This window comes from Urocampus carinirostris, chromosome 18 (assembly GCF_059441175.1).
Source record: "Urocampus carinirostris isolate Australia breed hairy pipefish chromosome 18, RoL_Ucar_1.0, whole genome shotgun sequence".
In the NCBI taxonomy this organism is placed as follows: Eukaryota; Metazoa; Chordata; class Actinopteri; order Syngnathiformes; family Syngnathidae; genus Urocampus; species Urocampus carinirostris.
This window is the reverse complement of record NC_142366.1, coordinates 12,337,903-12,359,260: the sequence shown is the minus strand read 5'-3', so window position 1 is coordinate 12,359,260 and position 21,358 is coordinate 12,337,903. Positions and strand designations below refer to the sequence as shown.

The window sequence follows — 21,358 nt, the reverse complement described above, 5'->3', positions numbered from 1 at the left end:
TAAAGAGATGTATAATTGATGAACCATTTTACTCGCTTGGTGATGAATAAATAAGAATAAGTTATAGGGTATGTAAGTCACATTTTTAGGACCATCACCCTTGGGGCTTTCGAAATATGGTCTGAAAAGCAACAAATGCTGCAATATTCTAGAAAAAAATGCCATCTAGCAGAGGGCTGCAAAAGTTACAGTAATAACTAGGGTGTCCACTATTTTTACTGTTTTTGGTTGTGTGATGCTGTGAGAGTGTTTTCTAATGTGTAACAGAAGACTAATAATAAAAGATGTTGCATGATCAATCAGGATAAACCCAAACCGTATTTGATGTCTTGACAGAAAGTACCAGCATTTCACTAGAAATCCCGCGCTTTTTGTGGTTCAATTAAAAAGTAAAAACCTGACAGGCCTGCCTATCTATGTGACGGACTCTACCGTCCTCTGGTGGCAGTAACACCGCAAAGCAAGGTTTCCAAGCAGCATTGCTGAGCAGGGAAGTCACAAATCAAATCATTTTTTTGTATAGCACTTTTCAGGCAACGAATTCCATATCATCATGCCGTATAAATACATTTATTGTACAATAAAAAATGAAAAAAAAAAAAACTTTTCAAACCCCCCTACAATCCAAAATGTGAATTTCCCTTCGGGGATAAATAAAGTATCAATCTATCTATCTATCTATCTATCTATCTATCTATCTATCTATCTATCTATCTAAAAAACGCCAAATACGTAACAAGTTTATTTACCTGCGTACACGTAAACCAGATTCAAAGACTTACCGTGGATGAGGGAGCCATTGAGCCACTGGATGTAGTAATTTTTGGGGAAGGACAAAAGGATCTCGTTGCTGACGATAGAGAACGGCAGCAGGAAGACAGCGCCTCCTGACACAGCCAGCGTAAATGTGCATAAGTACAATCTGCGGGTACATAATATTTTTTAAGGCACGTGGTTATTTCAAGAGTGAAGACAGTAAAACGTTGGACTCACGATATTCTGTTGACAACAGCATCTTCGTCTTCTTGGTCATCTAGATAAGTAGAAAAAGCACAGCAGTTTGAAGGCTGGATTTGAGTATAATATTTCAGTTCTAAAAATGTATATTAATTGGAAGTTCTCTAGAATATTCTAATGATGGCATATCTTGTAGAGCAGGGGTTGGGAACCTATGGCTCACGGGCCATAAGTGGCTCTTTTATTGAGTACATGACTTGGAGATAAAATAGAGCTAGCGCAGTAATTTGAATTATGGTTACACACAGAGTCAATTATGGCATGTGCAATGAACAATGACATCTCAAAGGTTTCGCTCCAGTGTATATAGACACAATTTTCACTACAGTTTAGTCAAGGTGTCAAAAAAACAGACCCCGTTTTGGCTGTAAAATGCTAAATAATCCTGTATTTGGAAGATCTCTAGGCATTCTACATCCAATGTTTAAACACTTTGAAGTTTGCGGTGGCTTTTAATTATAAATTACAAATACCCAGAAGCTCTAGCAAAGCACCGAGAGCAATTTGATTGGATGAGGCCCACTCCTTCGTAACCTTTGCAGTATTTTGCGACATTTTTACAAAATAACTTTGCTTGCACCTCGTTTTGAAACCATCATCAGGACAAAAGAGACAAACTAAGTGAGCCTTAACACTCTTAAGTAACTGCAGGAGGGAGGCAAATTTTAAGTGATACTGTATATTCATATTGATATGGGACACAGGCTCTGATATTATTAATATTTCATAGATTTTATCAAATGAGCAAACATAACAAAGTGAATTAAAATGTGATAGAAAAATTTGCTTTTGTCTGGAGAACGGGTTTGGCTGTTTGTTAGATGTTGTCTTAAATTATATGATGTGTCTATCTCTTAAAAAAATAAATCAAAATATTTTTGCTTTTATGGTTCTTTAGGTCAAAAAAGGTTTCCGAGCCCTGCTGTCGAGTGTAGTAGGATGTGTTAAGAGACATTTTAGTCATAAAACACACACGAATGACAATAAAGTATATCTGAATCTGATCTGATAAGTATTGATGTCTTGACTTCTTGAAGTGCAATGCTGCCTCGCGCTGGTTAGTTTTTGGAACTGCAACAGACTGTGTAAAGAGTAAGCCATCATCCAGATTCTTCCATTTGATTTTATTTTTTATTGGTTCACCACTTTTTAAAACTTGTTATTAGTTTTTCTACGACAACTCAGACCTCAAAATATGAACTTACCAGTCTTCCTCCTGTAACGGGTGATAATGAAGTAGGAGACAATGTAGAGTACTGCAAATAGGAGGAAGCATATCTGAAATGGCAAAAAGAACATTACTGGTAGCTATTTATTTAGATAGATAGATAGATAGATAGATAGATAGATAGATAGATAGATAGATAGATAGATAGATAGATAGATAGATAGATAGATAGATAGATAGATAGATGGATAGATAGATAGATACTTTGTTCATCCCCGAAGGGAAATTCACATTTCCAGCAGCATCCCTGAGCTGAGAACAATCGAGAACAATCGAAAATAACACGGGAGCTGCTGGAGTGGCTGCCATTCGTGACGGCGCCGGAAGAAAAGATTCAATTTGAATCATGTACAAACAAACAAACAATTGAATCATGTACAAACAATTCATGTTTCAATAAGTGGAGTGTTAGTATATGTGTGTACTGTGAAGAAGAAAGTTACGGTGCTATTGCTTTTCTGCTTTAGGACTTGTGTTCACAATGTAGCCTCAAAAGTAGCCAAGGGTGTTAATTTACGCTGCTGCAAAGACTAATAAAATATATGATAATTTACAGTTATTCAAAAATATCTGCCTCAAAACCTATTACAAATTTTCACCAAGATCACCTATCTTTTTGAAGCTAAAAGCTACTTTTTTGTTACTGATTAGCACAATTGGCTATCAGTTTTATACACATTTCTAAAATATTTTCTCGTTATTAGTATGTTGTTTCCATTTTTTTATTATTATGGTATTGCTCTGTTGAAATTATTAGAAGTGGGGTTAAAGGAATATTATTTCCTACAGCACGGCGACTGGGTGGTTAGCGCGCAGCCCCACGGTGTGGAAGTTCAGGGTTCAATTCCAGCTACCAGAGTTTAGATGTTCTTCCTGTGCCTGCGTGGGTTTCCTTTGGGGACTCTGGTTTCATCCCATATTGGAAAGACATGCATGTCAGGTTAAAAGTGTCCTTAGGTATGACTGAGCAAGTGAGTTGTCTGTCTCGGTGTGTCCTGCGACTGGCTGGGTGTCCCCTGAGTGTGCCCCTGCCCAATGCCCGAAGATGGCTGGGATGAGCTCCAGCACCACCTGCGACCCTGGTGAGGATACGCGGTGCAGAAAATGGATGGTTAAATTAAACTCAGTCAAACAGCAATTATATTTGCCTTTTATAGGGATTCATAGGGTAATTTACAAAGAATTTTGAAAGAATCGATCGTTTATTTAAAGCATGGATGTCAAACTCAGTTTGTCTCTGGGGCCAGATGCAGACTTGCTGTTCCCAGGTGAGCTAGATCAGTAAAAGAACGCCAACTCTAAAATGTTTTGCTTCTTTTTTCAGTATTATAGAAATTGTAATCACAGATAACAAGGGATCTTTTCTAAACACAAAACTTTTATCACAAACAATGGGGAGAAAATATTTTCAGTTGGGCGTTGAATGTATAAACTGCTTTATTTTACCAGTTTATTGAATGCAGTTTTACACCTGAACCAACTCACCTAACTATAAGAACTAAACACATACTCAGAAATGTATGGTGAGCCAGATTAAATCACCCAACAGGCTAGATTTGGCCTGCTTACTGTATTTTTCATGTTCTCAGAAGGGATCCAGCATGAAAATAGGTCAGGGCTTGAAAATGTGAGACAGGTGTGGAGGAAATACTGTTTTTTTGTGCACCCGCAAGCCCTAATTATTTTTTTTTAATTAAAAATCGGTACAGATTTTTTTTCACTTTTTCTCAGGTCAAACTAAGCATTGAAAGTGACAAACATTGTTGAATATATGCAGCCATAATTCAAATCATTTATTGACAACTATTAACTCAATGCCAACATAAAATTTAAAATGTACGTACTAATTGAATGTCCTTCAAAGTCCGATTCATCATGACATACGCTAAAGAGTTTTTTTCCTCATCGTGCTTATTTTCCGTTTATTTATATCTTTTAGGAAAACTTTCTGTTTTCTCCATTTTCTAACATTTGTCTCAGCTATCGTAAATTAAAATACTGCGATAGAATGAATTTCAATGTGACTTACACACAAATAAATACAGTACCGCTGCCCGCACCAACTACACCAATTTTAATTCAAACCTGATTTACTCAGGGAAATCTCACAACACGCCCCTCCTCACCTCAAAACATTTTCCCCTCGGATCTGTACAATTCACTTGTGTCACCTTTTTTTTTTACTTCAAAACTGTGAATTTTCCTACATTGTGCCCACAGGCACCACAATGATAACCCCAGTTTTATAGTCAGAAAAATGTGAAACTGTAGTTCCAATTACTCCAAATTTGAGCCAATTACTCTACACTATGTGCACACATTTCATGACAATAATTTGGCCAACCCATACCAGATGAGGCTCATCAAATCTGCTGACGGATAAGATCCCATTGCACATTCCCCCGCCTAATGTGTCAGCAAGCAAGACGCCCAGTTTAGAAAGTTTAGAGGCCGCGACTTAAGCGCTTGGCACAGCGTCAGCCTCACGATGTGACTCAGCCTGTGCGATGCCGCAAAAAAAAAAAAAAAAACACGGGATGGGATCAGGTGTGCGGAGCTGATAAAGCAGCACAAAAAGATAGCGACAACACTCGGGGAGAAGATTACACGGAAACCCTCTCGGAAACACAACATAGGCCAGGACATTGCGCCCTCTAATGCAATACAAGAGACAGTCAACACATGAAGATATTTCACACCTCAACTTGACATGATTTGCAGTTACATTTTAAGCTTATTTCATGCCTGCGCCAATTGGCAATTGCCAACTCATCTCTATCCTTATTTTTTTTCATGTTAGTCTTTTATTACACGTTTATACTGCAGCGCCACGTCTTATCTCATTGTGAACATTGTCCACTTCATCATCAATGACAATAAAGCCAGTTCTAATTATATTCTGCATAGCAGCTGCAGACTGCTTTCAGTCTTTCTCAATTGAATAAAATAGAAAATTATTTCCAATTTCATGGCATCTAAATCAGGGAAGGTTGGATTTAAAAACAATTAGCTGTCAATATGGACAGACATTTCCAGAATTTTAACCTCTGCAGGTGAGGAAAAAAGCCAGTTTAGCTTTATTTTTCACGTCATATTATGTATTTGTTATACGGAATAGTATAAAATGACAAATGGGAAGAATAAAAAATAAACCGGGGACCGATTGCGCGTTAGGCAAATGTGCTAACCTCTGCACTGCGGAAACATGATTACTGTCAATAATCCAATTTCTTGAACACAGACAGTGGATAAACATTACAAATGTTCAATAATACCTTTTTTTTCAGACTTATACCCAAATCTTGAGTGGTCAACAATTCAGATACCATTATTACACAAATTTCCCTCCCCTCTGTAAAAACAAGATGACTGTTTTTACAATAATATGTTCAAATCACAATCAAATATTTCCCATTAACATTCCTTTTAATTAATGGTGATATACATGTATTTAATTTTAGGCCCATGATTTTTAATTGCTTTGAAGCAGGGGTCACCACTGTGGTGCCTGTAGGCGCCAGGTAGAACGCTAAGATCACCTGAGTAGCCTGAGATCGCTTCTCAATATAGATCACAGTGATAGGTCATTGTGACTTGATAAACCACTGACAACATCAGTGTCTTTATAAGATTAGCACCTATAAGATTCGTTTTTAAATTTGCCAATATTTTATGTCTACTCACACATGCACACACGATACAAGGCTGATGTTTCAGTGGTTGACTGAGCTCAATTACTCTACTCCTGATACTTAGTAGTAACATAAATATGACATAGAAAAATCACAGTGCAAACAGCTATTAATTCAGGAATGCATATTCAAGTATTAGCCATTTGTAATAATGACTTTCAATAAAGTAGGTCTCAGCTTCAAAATGGGTTGGTGATCCCTAGTTTATAGTAAACGGACAGCTAATTTTCGCACGTAGTGATTACTTACTTAAGATAGCGACACAAACACTGATACTTCGTGTGAAGACCCTTCCCTTATAGATAACACAGACAAAGTTCACTGTTATTTCACAGTTTCCCAACCCCAAGAACAGAAGATGAATTAGATAAAGTATATAAAAGAGTTGTTTATATAGGTGACCTATATTTGAAGTTTGAAACTAATTCTTAATAAAAGCGCGACTTTGTTGTGTATCGCATGTTTAATACCTTGTCTTTTTATGTTTTCTTGTAACTTGAAATAAAGAAAACATAAATTTATGTAGTAAGGAACGCAAGGTGCCCCAAAAATCTTGTAAGACGTAGTTTTTGCAATAACAACGATTTTCAGTAGAAATGACAGCTCGAGCTAGTTAGCATTAGCTGTGTAATTATTTTGTTTTTCGAAGTACGTCGTTAGCCGCCTAGCACCTGCCTAGCGGTTAAAATACTCACAATGTACTCCCGGACTTGGCTGTGGAAATTCTGCTCCCTGATAGTAACGTCGTCTGCTTCCATTCTTCATATTGCAAAAATTCCAAAGGGGCTCCAGATTCTACTACATATCCACTCTTCTTCCGTCCTCCTAGCCCGCCGTGACTGGTTAAAAAGACGCTTTACGTCGGGGGGAGGAAGCCCGCTTCGCAAAAAAAGCCCCTTCAAAATAATTGACGTCATCAGTCCACGACAACAAGGTTGTGACACCGGAAGTTCAATCTAATGCAATCGCAATGTACTTCCGTGTACTATTATCGTGGCACGTGTGAACGTGTTTATTTATAAGCAAATACCCAAATTGTGTGAACAGATAGATGTTAGCTTTCAAAGGTAAATGCTACATTTTACGTGACATCTTGAATAGGTGTAGTGGGTCAACTATAAGCTTTACCCAGCAAAGTTGAAAATAAAAACCGCCACCATGAAAGGTAAGCGGAAGGCAGCCGGCAAAAATAAAAACAAAAAAGGCAGCAGTATGTTGCATAAGTTCATCGACGATGTGGACGGGTTTGTCAAGAGCAAAAGTGGCGCCGAGAGAACAGAAGATGACGCCGGTTTTAGGTCGGTCAAAAAGAAAAGCAGGAAGGAACTACGCAAGGAGAAGAGAAAAATGAAGAAAGCTAAGATGAATAATTATTACGAGGGGAAAAAGGCCAAAAATCTGCCGAGTGATGTCGTTAAACATCAGACTTCAAAAGCTCCAAAAAAGGATCCAAAGAGTGGCAACAAGAAGGACGATGTCAAAGAATTGCCTAAAACTAAACCAGAGAAACCCAAAGTGGCACCTAAGAAAACAAACAAGCTTCTAGAATCGAGGAAGAAGGCACTTCTTGAGGCCAACGAACGGGAAGACCGTGAAATCAAAAAATTAGAGCGCTACTTGAAAATGAACAAGAGGAAAAACAAGAAAACCCTGCCTCTGTCATTTGTGGCTGACGGGCTGGACTACATTCTGGGAGCACTCGATTCTGGTACTTTGAACACAGGGATATACGATAGCTATGACAACTTTGACATGGCCAAAGACAACTTTGAACAGCTTGATGATGACAACTCAGATGAAGACAAAGAGGATGGACCCAATGATGGTGAAGATAATAATGATGATAAAGCAGAAAAAGAGGATCAGGATGAAGTACCAGGTGAGGAAGAGGAGTCGATGGATGAGGAAATGGAGGAAGAGGAGTCGATGGATGAGGAAATAGAGGAAGAGGAGGTAATGGATGAGAAAGAAATGGAGAAAACAAGTGATGTGGATGAGGAGGAAACAAAAGAAATTGCAGAGCCAAGTTTGAAGACAGTGAGTTGACACTGTTGTCATTAGCACCTCTCCATATTTTTGCCTTAGTCATGTAAAATGCTTAATTTCTTTTATAGACAACAAGCAAGTATGTGCCTCCCCACATGCTTGATATGGGAAGCGGCCAGCGCCAAGTTGAATTAGAAAAGTTAAAGAGGAGCGTTAAAGGACTCGTCAACAGGTAACTAATGAAAATTTCTTCGTGTTGGTTCCAATTGAGCTCTGTCAAGCTGAGCCTCTACTTATCTTATTGAAAACTTTTAAAAACGTTTTTAACGTGTTCCCGTTTTGTTCCGTCCTATATCATTTTAAACCCTTAAACAATTTTTGTGCAGGAACTTTATTTATTTAGAAATAAATCTATGATGATTTTTTTAGCTCTTATTCAGATCATCTTGGTCTCTAGTAGCAGATGAGAATGTCATCGTAGATCATTAAAATTGTCGCGGAACACTAGCAAATGTTATCTTCGATCACACATTACAGTCCTTTCCAGGCTATAAATCACTCCGGAGTATATGTCGCACCAGCCAAAAAATGCATAATTGAGAAGAAAAAAAGCATTTAAGTTGCACCAGAGTATTAAGTCAGATTTTGGGGGGAAATTTATTTTACAAAACCCAACACCAAAAACATACATGTCATCTTGAAATACATTTAAAATAAAAGAGCAACAGGCTGAATAAGTTCGTACGGTACAACAAACGTAACATTACTTGATCGACATGCCTTTTAATATCAGTAACATCGCAACATCATATTCTGATAATTCTAGCATAAAGAACATGCTTACCAAACTATCAGTTGAACTCCAAATCACTAAATCTGAAGACATTTTTTCCCGGCAGCAATGAGTTTTTCCTTGCTCGCATGTTGGTTTAAGATCATGGGATGGTGTAATTGTATCCAGTACTTTGAGACATTTTGTGATTAAGGGCTATATAAATAAATGTGACTTGACTTGACAATGCGCCGCTTCCTTTTCCGCCTCTTTGTCGCTTATGTCAAACGTAATTTCCGATTCTCGCCGGTAGCTTACAAGTGTTGCGTGTTGTTTTGTGGTTGGTTTCGGCTCACACATCAGTGTAAAAAATTAGCGTGCATACGGTTTTGTGGGCGGGCGACACAGCCGGCACCAGATTATTCAACAGACAATAACTCTAACTCACAGTCTCCTGACATTCGGTGCCCTGCTTACGTCATTCTGACGCGCCTAATTTACAAACTTTCTTTCTTTCGGCTGCACACCTCACTATTTGCAGCTTATAATCTGCTGGATATGAATTTCTTCTCGGGTGCTTTTATAAATTACCGGTGTTGTGGGGGAAAACTGCGATGTATAGTCTGGTATTTGTCAACTAAAATTAACTAGTTTACACAAATAATCGTTGTTTTTATTCTACATAGTCTACATAGGTGCTGCATTGTGTCTGTTAGGTTCGTTATTGCTTAAGGGTAAGTGTATTCATTAATAAAGGGGGCAATTGCTCAAAGCTGAAAGGTATGTAAACATATCCGATTTCTATTTTTCCAGGCTGAGCGAAGCCAACATGTCTTCCATCAGCAACCAGCTGGAGGCGCTCTACATGAGCCACAGCAGGAAGGACATGAACGACACGCTGACGGATGTCCTGCTAGCTGCCTGCGTCACACCCGCACTGATGCCCGACCGGCTGCTGATGGAACATGTCCTCCTGGTTAGCATTGTCCATCACACCGTGGGCTTAGAGGTGATGTCATTTTTTTTTTTTATTCCTACTCTTGATTATTGAACAGGCATTCCATAGAATGAAATAATTAATTCCTTTTGACCATCCCAGGTAGGAGCCAATTTCCTGGAGACGGTTGTGCGCCTTTTTGACGCCACGCACAAAAAAACAGAGGAGGGCAAAGAGTGTGACAACCTGCTAGCCATCGTAGCGCACCTCTACAACTTCCAGGTGGTGCACTCGATCCTCATTTTCGATATCTTGCGGCGGCTGGTGGCAGAGTTCTCCGAGAAGGACATCGAGCTGGCACTATTCGTGCTACGCAACGTCGGATTCTCGCTACGCAAGGACGACCCGCTTGCCCTCAAGGCGCTGATCACAGAAGCCCAGCGCAAGGCGGCCGACGTCGGGAAGAAATTCCTGGATCAAACTAGGGTAGGGAGTGAATAAGTGTATTCTCTAAACAGGAGCTGGATTAGTTTTTTTTTCATTGAATTAAATAGTCACCTAACCTTTCATTTAAATCTGGGGTTTCAAACTTGAGGCCTGGGGCTCAATTCCAGCCCCCAGTATGATAGTTTGAGGCCTCCGCCTTAGTATGAAAGTAAAAGGGACAGTGTGTATTATTTTCCTACGAGATGCTGCTGTATTATGTCATGCTGTCGAAAACGAGTAATAAAAGCACAACGGAATAAGACAAAATACAGAGACTCGAAAACAAAACGCACGTTATTACTTTTGAAAAGTAAATAAATAAGATAGAAATAAAAGAATAGGGAAAAATGAAGAAAAAAATTGGACAAAAAGCTATTAAAAAATGGAAGAAAAAAATAGAAAGAGAAAATTCCCTTTTTTCGCTCTTGTCTTTTTTTCTCTTGAACTCCTTTCTTTTATTAATTTATTCTTTTTTTTTTTTTCCCACTTTTTGCTTTTTTTTTCCTTACTTTTCTTTGTATTCTCATTCTCCTTTTGACCTCCTTTTGTTAGTTATTCTTCCCTATTTTTTATTCCTTTTAAAGAAAATCATTGTTTTTGTCTTTCTTTGAGAAAGGTTGGGTAAAAAATGGAGGAAAAAGGTGCTTTTTGCTTACTTTCAGTCTCCCTCTCTAGTTTATAATTTGGACTCTTTTTTTTGGTTGCACTTCATATTAAAGCGACATCTAGTGGACAAATATAAAACACTGTACCTTTGAAAACAGTGGAGGAACGTTTTTTTTTATCAGCACTGTTTTTGTGGAAAACCTCATTTGGCCCAACCTCACCTCTTGCCTCCGGATCCTAGCTTCAGCTGCCCCCAATTCCGTTGAGTTCGAGACCCCTGATTTAAGTAGTGTTTGATAACAGTGTTTTTAATCTTATACTGTTACTCAGCTCTTGAGTAGACACTGAGACTGATATTTAGGTGACTAACCCCTATATATATATATATATATATATATATATATATATATATATATATATATATATGTAGATATATAATATATGATATAATTATTAAAAATCAACCTAAGAATAGTAAGATTTTCCACAGAAAAGGGTCAGCATTTTTTTCAGGAAGAATTGTAAAATACAGGGTATTTTAAGAAAGTATATCATTTGAAAGTAATTACCACTGATAGTAAATGATAAAGGCAAATTAAATTAAAAAGTATTAATGTTGAAGAGCATAAGATTTATTCTTCCAAATCTGAATGAGAAATTCAGAAGCATGCCGATTATGCAAATGATTCCACAAATGAATTCATGCGGAAATGTTTTTTCTCCAAAGAAAAATTAAATTTTAAGAGAAGTATTTTTTTCCCTAAAACTTTCTGCCTTGCAATATTTTTTCAAGATGGTTATATTATTGCATGAATAAAATTGGAGGGAAAGGAGGAAGCAATTTTGCGTATTTTTATCATGGAGAGTGTAGTTTTTATATATTTATGATGTTAGTAAATATTGGAGGATGAGTCAAAGTTACTAAATTAGTTATATGGTTACAAGATTGAGATATGTTTTTTTCCAGAATACCAATGTAAGAAAAACTAGGAATCAGTAAATGCTGTGTTTGTGAAACAACTAACATTATTTAATCTTGACATTTTTACTGAAGGTGCGTTTTATGTTGGAAACTATGCTGGCATTGAAGAACAACGACATGCGCAAAATTCCGGGCTATGATCCCGAGCCTGTCGAAAAACTTAAGAAATTTCAGAGGACTCTGGTGAGTACTGAACTATTCTCAATTTCAGATTTGGATTGCAGTCTTTACTTTGGCCCGTGGGTGGCGTCAAAGAGCTGTCTTTAACCCTGAAGAACCCACTGGTCAAAATTTTACAGATAGGAAAAATGTTCTTGGGTTCTCCAGGATTAAATACTATGTGTAAATTGGAAAGATACCGTCAATAACCTCATCACATCAATTTGTTTGGTACATAGATCCAGCGCAACACATCAGGCAGTGACATGAAGCTGCGGGTGTCCCTGGACAACTTGCTATCCGCTGACCAGGTGGGCCGCTGGTGGATTGTTGGGTCATCGTGGAGCGGAGCGCCCATGATAAGCGAGCAACAGAATAAAAGTGTCCCTGAAGGACAGGTAAGTAAGACACATCCACAAAGAAGTTGAAAAAAATGTTCAACAATTGTTAGCAGGTAATTTTTTTTTTAGTTCAGCGCCAAAGTTTTGGAGCTAGCCCGAAAGCAGAGGATGAACACGGACGTCCGAAGGAACATTTTTTGCGTGCTCATGACCAGTGAGGACTACCTGGATGCGTTTGACAAGCTGCTGAGGTATAAACAGTCTTATATTAAACGAGGATTTTGTGACACTGAATTCTGACAAGGAACCTTATTGCATGTTGAAAGGATGGGACTAAAAGACAAGCAGGAGCGGGAGATTGTCCATGTGCTGATGGACTGCTGCTTGCAGGAGAAAACGTTCAATGGCTTTTACGCCGTGCTGGGAGAAAAATTCTGCGCTCACGACCGCCGCTTCCAGGTATTCAAGATCTTATTTAGCTAAATGATAAGGCCTCCCTGTCAAGACAGGAACAAGCAGTGGACCTAAATGCGTAACGTTCACACAACACTTTATTAAGGGATCGAGGAAGTCAGGGCGAGAGGAAAAGACAGTGATCTAGTGCTTGCTGGACAGGTGGAACACGAAGGCCCCACAGCCTATGACAGGTGGCGGGGCCGGAGAGCAGAGCGTGATCGTGGATCTTAGCAAGTCGGGTTGCCGGGACAGGAGAACAAAGCGTGGTCGTGGATCGGACAAGTTGGGTAGCCGGGACAGGAAAACGAGGCGGGACCGTGGATTGTAACAAGTTAGGTTGCCGGGACGGGAGAACGGAGCGTGGTCGGAAATGAAATTAAATGATCTACATTTATATAGCGCTTTTCAGGTCAAGACTTCCCAAAGCGCTTTACAGTGTGCTTCACATTTCCCAATAGCGGCCGTGCAGCCATGTAAGGCGCAAACCTGCTTATTAGGAACATTAGGTGTTCAGTGTCTTACCCAAGGACACTTGTAACACGGAGGAGCCGGGATTCGTACTGCGATCTCTTGATTCCAAGACGAGCGCTCCAATGGGAACAATTCGGGTAGCCGGGACGGAAGAACGAAGCGTGATCGTGGATTTGAACAAGTTGGGTAGCCGAGACGGGAGAACGAAGTGTGGTTGGAGATCGGAACAAATCGAGGAGCTGGAACAAGAGATTGAAGCGTTGTCGGATCAATACAGGAAGCAGGGGACGGAATCAGGCAGGATACAGGAACAGGTCGGGATCAAAACGGGAGCCAGAGTCAAAAGTGCTTGCCCTGCATGCGCTGTGGTTTGCTGACGGACTGACAAAGAGTGAATGAGAATTAAGTGCTTAAATAGGGAGAGGGATAATTGGGGAACAAGGGTCAGCCGGGGCTGAAAGAGTGAACGCAGATGAGGGCAATCAGCGGGCAACTGACAGAATCGTGACACTCACAAATTGCAGTTTGATTTCAACATAAGAGTTTAGTTCTATTCAATTTAGATGTTTTTTTAAACCCCATGTACTCCAAATTGTCTCCCCAACTTTAAAGATAAATATAATCATTTCTTGGCCTGGAGAGGGTTGGCCGCCACCGGGCTGTACTTGCCCGAGACACACCACAGGAAATGGTGCCCATACATCCCTTGTGGTTAAGGGATACGAGCACCCAACCACCCATATTCATTGAAATCAATTTATTTTTAATTCAAAGGAGTTTATACATTATTCAATTTATTAATAAATTATGTTGTAGGATTTAAAAAGTTTGATACTACTTCATTAATTCATACCTGTCAACACACAGTCCGCCGTTTGCTCCCATTATTGACGATTGCTATTCCCCTTAACAAGTGAAAATACACTATATACCTTACTAACACAATCCAACACTTACTCACAGCAAGACAGACCATATAGAATACCACTACAATATTTGCAATCGTTTGGCATTGTTGTTTGCTACAAGCACAGAGACAATCCGGATTAGAGCTAAAATGGGCCATACGAAATTGGTCTCATGAAAAAAAAGTATTCCACAGCGTACACAATTGGAAATGATAAAAGAACAAATAAAATAAGGGGAAAAAGTTTAAGTGGACCGGTATGGTAATTGTAATTCAATAATAATTTTGTTGCATCTTATAGGTAAATAGTTAAGAATTATTATAAAAATACGTAGTCAATGTATTAATCAACAGCTATCAGATTATGTAAAAGAAAAGATTAGTTATTCATATTTTTTTTAAATCACTGTCCTAGAATATATTGCATGTGCGCTCTAATCCCACTCAGTACTGAGCGGAAAAAATAAATATATATTTTTAAAAAATATTTATTTATTTATTTATTTATTTCAAAATCAGTAATAAACCTTTTATGAGTATTATTCAATTCCAGGGTGTCATTGTTCTATTTTGAAAAATTTCTGAAACCAAAGCATTATTATTATTTTCATAATTTCCAGAAATCTTAAGCATTAAATGCATAAATCCTGCATCATGCATCCATCATTGCCTCAACAGCGGAAGTTTCCTCTGATATTATCAACAATTCCCAAACGCGAACAAATATAAAAATTCTCTGATATCATTTAAAGGCCCTCAAAAAGAACCCATCAAAGCCACTGTTGACTCATGCTAATCACGCAATTGAGTGCTAAATAAGTCTGCATGCTAATGTCTAACTTCCACTCAGGGGTTGCCTCTCCCGAACCTCGCGTGACCTGTGAGGTGGGATCCTCTCGCACCTTTCCGCCCCCTGTGAAGTGAGCCCCACTCCACCTTTGACCACAAACGAAAACACTTCCATATCGGTCTCCCACAAGTCATTGTCCTCCAAAAGCACGACGGGAGTGTTTATTTTTCACGTGTGAGCTTTTAAGGTCTTTCTCGTCGGTTTCCACACTTTCTTCTGCTTCCTTTTGTCCACAGATGACCTTCCAGTTTAGCCTGTGGGATAAATTCCGGGAGCTTTCCAACCTTCCCGTCAGGACTTTCAACAATTTGATCCAGCTTGTGACTCGCTTCCTCCAGAACAAGTGCTTCACGCTTTCACTGTTTAAAGTAAGCAAGATGGATGCATTTATTGTAGCATTGGTTTATGTTTTCCCTCTCGATGGTAGTAAAACGTTATTCAAAAAGAAGCCAGGTGTGCTTTTGTCAAGAGGTCTACACAGAACTATTATTGGTTCTCTTGTTTTTTTATGATCTTTTGGCATTGTAGGTAATAGAGTTTGCAGAGCTCGACAAGCCCAAAGTTCGCTTCCTGCGCCAAATTCTCACACGGTTGCTTACAACCACAGATCCAGAGGATCTCTTCAACATGTTTTCAAGGTGAGAGAAATAAATGCCACATCTACTTCACTAAAGGAACATAAATGGATGGCACAACTGCAATTTTTGTTACTCAAGGGTGGACTCCTAGCCAAGATAAATTGAGTATTACACCCCTGGTTTAAATCATATAAATATCCAGACATAAAATGAAATGACTACCGGTACACTAAAGCATTTTTTTGAACTTAAAAGGTAGCTTTTAGTTCATTTTTGCAATACAACCCAGAGAAAAGTAACAAAATTTAGCACATTGGGGCATCTATTTTAATCACTAGCCAGCATAATTTTATTTTTTTACAATAACCCAGACACCCTCTCGAGCTAAAGCCCCAGTGTTCAACATTTGACCTCTAGATGGCACTGTTGTCTAATGCCAACAAAATCAGTGCCACAGCAAGCAGATAATGCCAGACAAACATGGCTACGACTACTAGGTATGCGTTCAAGTACGTACAGTGGTGCTGCAGTTTTTTTGTTTTGTTTTTTTGAAGGGGCGTCGCTACTTCGCAGATTTTCACTTTTCGCGGGTGGTTTTGGTCCCCATTAACCGGGTCTAAAAATAATAATAATTATATATATATATATATATATATATATATATATATATATATATATATATATATTAGCATTTTTGAAGGGGCGTGGCTACTTCGCGGATTTTCACTTTTCGCGGGTGGTTTTGGTCCCTATTAACCGCGATAACCGAGGTCCCACTGTATAAGAAATACATTTCTCAACCTATGATTTAAATATATATGAAAAATTAAACATTTCTATGAAAACTCCAGTGACTGAAGTAACGTTCGCCTGGACACCCGGGGCGTGCATCTTTTACGTCTGTCGTGCAACTTACAAAACGTCTCTGCCCGGGTGGCCGACAACTTTTTCAAAAAGAAAAAAAGACAAAGATTTGTTTTCAAATCAGACGTTTGCTTTATTTCGAAATTTCGGTTCGTTTGGCAATTTGCATACTCGTCAGCCGATCAGAAGCCTGCATCGAATAATTTCGTGCTTCCGGACTTTCCAGAGCGTTATAAGGTCGTGCATTTGCATATCATTTCGTAAGTAGACGCATAGAGAACACAAGAAAAATTGAGAAGTGCTTAGGAATCAAGCCAACACTTCAGACCCAGAAGAAAGATTCAAAAGAAAAAAAAATTATGACGCTACAAAATGTAAACGTATATTAAAAGCATTGTGGAAAGAGGAGTTCACGTGGCTTGTAGCAGACGACGCAACGCAAACATTGCATGAATGAAGATGAGTAAACACAGGTACATACTGATGGCAGATGGAAAATAGCGATATCATACACATGCAATGAATGTTATAAGTAGATTTAAAATAAACATAATTTAAAGTGTTGTTCTGTTATATATTCTGATTATCAATCCTTCATACTTTGCAATAGTAGCTTTTTTTGCGATTAGTCGTCTTATTGTGTTTCAAGTTGTGAAAAATGGGGCTGGCAACTTTTCAGAGTTGTCGGCCCTGGTGTCCGGTAACATTTTGTCATGAGTTTCAGACACTAGAAAGTTAATATATTATTCCCTTGACTTGTGTTTTTTTTTGTTTTTTTTTGTTTTTTGCTGATTGAACGTTTTTTGCACCACTAGGCGGCACTAAATCTACACAGAACTTGCAGTAACACATTAAGAAGACATATATTTGTTTGAACTAAAGATTTAGTAACATCATACCAGTTGTCTTCTTTTAATAATTCACCGATTTACTTTCGTGGCATGACCACGATTACGGAACTCTCAAAGCGGTGATGTGGTTTCAGTCGGGCATTTCTGAGCAGACACATATCCTAGCTCTTCCCACTGTACACATAGCAACTTCAGACAGAGACGTTACTTTTGACCATGGAAGTGTACATTTAATGAAAAGTGGCTGTTTTGCCATTGCTAAACGCTATGCTAGGTAAGTAATGTGTTCGAGGGAGGATGTAGTGTGTGCAAGAAATATTTTCGTTTTTTGTTTTGTTTCAATTGTGTGTGTGTGTTTTTTTTTGTCGACTTGGTCTTAAAATTGATTTCAAAAGGCATTTAAAAAGTATTGAATTTATCTTCCCTGTAGGAACCCTGTTAACCCTCCTTACTTGTTTCCCACCTTCCAGGATTTCAGGAATTCCCCAGTTGAAAATGCTGCGCGAGGGCCTGAAGCTTTTTATCAGCCACTTCCTGCTGAAGAATGCTGGACCGGAGGACGCCACCCTCAGGGAGTGCGCCGCCATTGCCACCAAGGCAATGGAGGCCAAAGAGGTCAAAATTAAACTATGAGCGCTAACAAAAATAACGATAAATATATATAATTTTTGGGGAAAATCACTTTTCTTCACCGCTTGATTATTGTATTAAAATCTTCCATCCATTTATTTGTGGTTACATTCATTCCACTGTAGATCACCCAACGCTTTGAAGTGTGGCGCGAACGAGAAACAAGGTGTATACAGTGGGATCAATGGGCTCACTGTGTGCGCTTCACACACTGACCTTTGTTTGCCACTTTGCAGCAGGCAGCCCTTACCTGCCCGGTCGGGCCTGACCCGGGCCTGAACTCTTGATCCGTAGCCGTCAAAGTAAATAAGGCGATTTGATAAACATAGGTCCTCCACTAAAACCGCCTGTGACCAAAATGATTGGAATTACTGCAATAAATGAGCTTGCATTTGCTGAGGAAATTGAAGAATAGAAACCAAGAAATGTTTGCGCTTGAAATTTAACAGTAGGTCAAGCTTGTCAAACGTACGGCCCGCGGGCTGGTTCAAGCCTGTTGGATGATTCAATCTGGCCGGGCATAACTTTCTGACTCAAAAAAGAAAAACGTTTTTAGGTAATTTCTATCATAAAGTTACTATTTTTTTTAACCCCTTAACGTCCTGACAGCCCGACTGTTGCTAAACAAAGTCGTGTCTTCAAGATGTCACCAGTCACTGAAATACCACCATCATGACACATATCATTGAAAAGTTTAAACTCTTGGGATTCAAACATACTCATCAGAGAAACATAACTCCTAGGGACTATTTGGACCAACCAATTAACCCTACACGTATGTTTTTTGAATGTGTTAAGAAACCGCAGTGCCCAGAGGAAATCCACCCAAGCATGGGGAGAACATGCAAATTCTGCACAGGAAGGCTGGTCGCTGGATTTGAACCCTTGACCTCACAACTGTGCCGCGGACGTGCTAACCACTCAGTTGCCGTGCCGCACTGAAAGATAAATTATGCTGATAAATTATGCAATCTACGATGACACCTGCTGCCAGTGACAGAGATGATCCGCATCAGACAAGATCCGTCTAACAAAAGTTTTTTTAATTGAAAAAAATTCCCATACCATTTTTTATATGGAGTACACAATTTAAAACGATTAAAAAACAAATAGAATACAAGGGAAAAGTATAAGTTGACAGTTACGCAATAATATCTTGAACTAACTGCCTGTGAAAGATGTGGTCATATCTAAACTTCCAGATTTTATCTACACATGAACTCCTCTTTCCACGATGCTTTTAATGTTCGTTTACGTTTTGTAGCGTCATAAGTTTTGTTAGCTACTTTCGAATCTTTCTTCTGGGGCTGAGGCTTTGGCTTGATTCCTAACCACTTATCCATTTTTCTTGTGTTCTCTGTGCGTCTACTTTGGAAAATGACATGCAAATGCACGACCTTATAACGCTCGGGAAAGTCCGGAAGCATGAAGTTATTCAATGCAGGCAGAGTATGCAAATTGCCAAACGAACCGAAATTTCCAAACCGAACGAAGATTGCGAAATCTGAATAAAGCAAATGTTTGATTTGAAAAAAATTTAAAAATAAAAACGAAAGATTTTTTTTTTCTTTCTTTCCACCAGGGCAGAGACGTTATATAAGTTGTACGCCCGACGTAAAAGATACACGCCCCGGGCATCTGGGCAGTCGTTATTTCAGACACTGCATATATGTAATTTTATTTATATCCATCTATTTCCTGTTCTGCTTATCCTCACTCCGGTCGCAGTGGGGCCGAAGCCTATCCGAGCTATATTCGGACAGTGGGTAGGGGACACCCTGAACAGGGTGCCAGCTGGTCGCAGGGAAAGCAGAGACAGATGCAGAGACAGATGCAGGCACAGGGAGAACATGCAAACTCCACACAGGGTGGGTGCGGTAGCTGGAACTGAACCATGGACCTCTCCATCGTTGGGCTGTGCCACCCTTTTTTATATATATATATATATATATATATATATAAAAATATAATATAAGATCATCACTTTAGCTTTTCTCGAAGATGATAAAAAAGAGGTCGCCTGTGAGACCTACCTCACAACTCACACACTTTTAAACACTTGTTACATCTAAAAATTATATTTTGCTTGCAAGATATAGAATTCACATCGATCTGCTAAACCTGACTGTACATATATAAATCTCATTCAATGTTTTTCATCTTACAGGTTGTGTGCAATAGACATCAACGAAAAAAAAATAAAAACCCAGCCCTGTTAGAATTTAATCCGAACTTTATCCCTTTCTTTAACCCACTATTTTTCTACAACGGTGTCTGAATGCAAGTCCATTGGTGGTGTGGCGTGAAATGTTTCTTCTTCTCGCTGTTTGCCCACACGGCACGTTCGCACACATCCGAAAGCGCCATTAGCAGTCATTCCCATGACCCCAAGCTGTCAACGCACAAGGCTGCAAGTGTCCGGTGCTATAAATCAAACCCTAGCTACAGCGTGCACATGTACTAAACACATTTTTTGTAAAAGCACAATATTTATTGGGACACTTTTTGCACCAAGACCACGATCAAGCATGCTGTTATTTTATGTAATAAATACAGTATAGAAAAATAAACACAGTTTTTTTATTATGATCAGGCCAACATAAGAAGAGGTTATTGCTGATATACATTATGAACCATATTATATTTTAAAAAGTCAGCTTTGCATAGAGATACATTGGTATCAATACGGCCAAGTTTGATATCAGTGTTAGAATTGGCCCATATACTGTAGTTTTGTTTTGTTTTTTCACTCTCTGTGTTCTGGAATTTACCTCGAAACTTAAAAGAGGTGGGACAAAATATGGGGATCAACAACTTATCGATTAATCAACAACAACAAATTGACTCCAGATTTCAGCTTCTTAATAGTTAAAAATGACATTTTAGGAAATTATCATTGTTTTTAACGATGTAACATTTTGCTAACGTCAGAACTTGTGAATATTTTAGTTTTATATAGGTCTGTATTTTTTTCTGCCTACAAAGGTGTGAAATATTTATTTTACAAACTTTTGATCATTTTAGGGGGTTTTATTTAAAATATTGTCGGCAAATGCATTGTTTTAGAATTAAAATTGGAATAAGAATTGTTTTTATTGGCATTGATAACGCTTTGATCATTGTTTACAACACAAATCAACTCTTGAACAGTCAACTGATACCACGGACATATACTGATACCACTTGTACCAGTAGTTTCATCCTGACTAATCAGTTTGTTGCATTTCGAAAAAATAATATACCAGGAGATATTTTTTGCATGTTTTTTGACAGTATTATCTTAATATGTAACAAAATTGTCAAGAATTATTTTTTTTAACAATAGTAATTTAAGATAAATTCTGGGATTTTTAAAAAGCTTTATTTGTCCAATCGGCAAAGTAATTTATTGACTTGTATAGTAAAGTAAGATTGCTGCTGCTTTAAAATAATTTTACTTTGTTATCGCGTTGCCTTCACAGACTGTAGATTTTACTAATTTCCACCTATACAGGGGTCAGTAACAGAAAATGTTGAAAGAGCCACAAAAGCTTAAACAACGAAAA

The 21,358-nt window shown here is 38.6% G+C and overlaps 2 protein-coding genes across 2 annotated transcripts in view; one reads left to right on the top strand and one right to left on the bottom strand.

The window, feature by feature from the left end:
- Positions 1-6,995, bottom strand: part of lmbr1 (limb development membrane protein 1) — a 57,767-nt gene extending 50,772 nt beyond the window's left edge. Inside the window, exons 1-4 of the mRNA XM_088321913.1 lie at positions 6,633-6,995; positions 2,223-2,295; positions 994-1,033; positions 783-922 (exon numbers count right to left, since the gene is read on the bottom strand). Of these exons, the coding sequence (XP_088178039.1) occupies positions 783-922; positions 994-1,033; positions 2,223-2,295; positions 6,633-6,695 (316 nt within the window). The 5' untranslated portion in view covers positions 6,696-6,995. The remainder of the gene's footprint in view (positions 1-782; positions 923-993; positions 1,034-2,222; positions 2,296-6,632) is intronic.
- On the top strand, positions 6,890-17,911 carry nom1 (nucleolar protein with MIF4G domain 1). Its single transcript, XM_088321912.1, has 11 exons — positions 6,890-7,974; positions 8,052-8,155; positions 9,509-9,704; positions 9,795-10,118; positions 11,779-11,889; positions 12,105-12,263; positions 12,336-12,457; positions 12,533-12,665; positions 15,127-15,258; positions 15,419-15,528; positions 17,654-17,911. Exons 1-11 carry the CDS (start codon positions 7,096-7,098, stop codon positions 17,814-17,816), a joined length of 2,433 nt encoding a protein of 810 aa, XP_088178038.1. The 5' UTR covers positions 6,890-7,095; the 3' UTR covers positions 17,817-17,911.
- Positions 17,912-21,358: the final 3,447 nt, after the last annotated feature.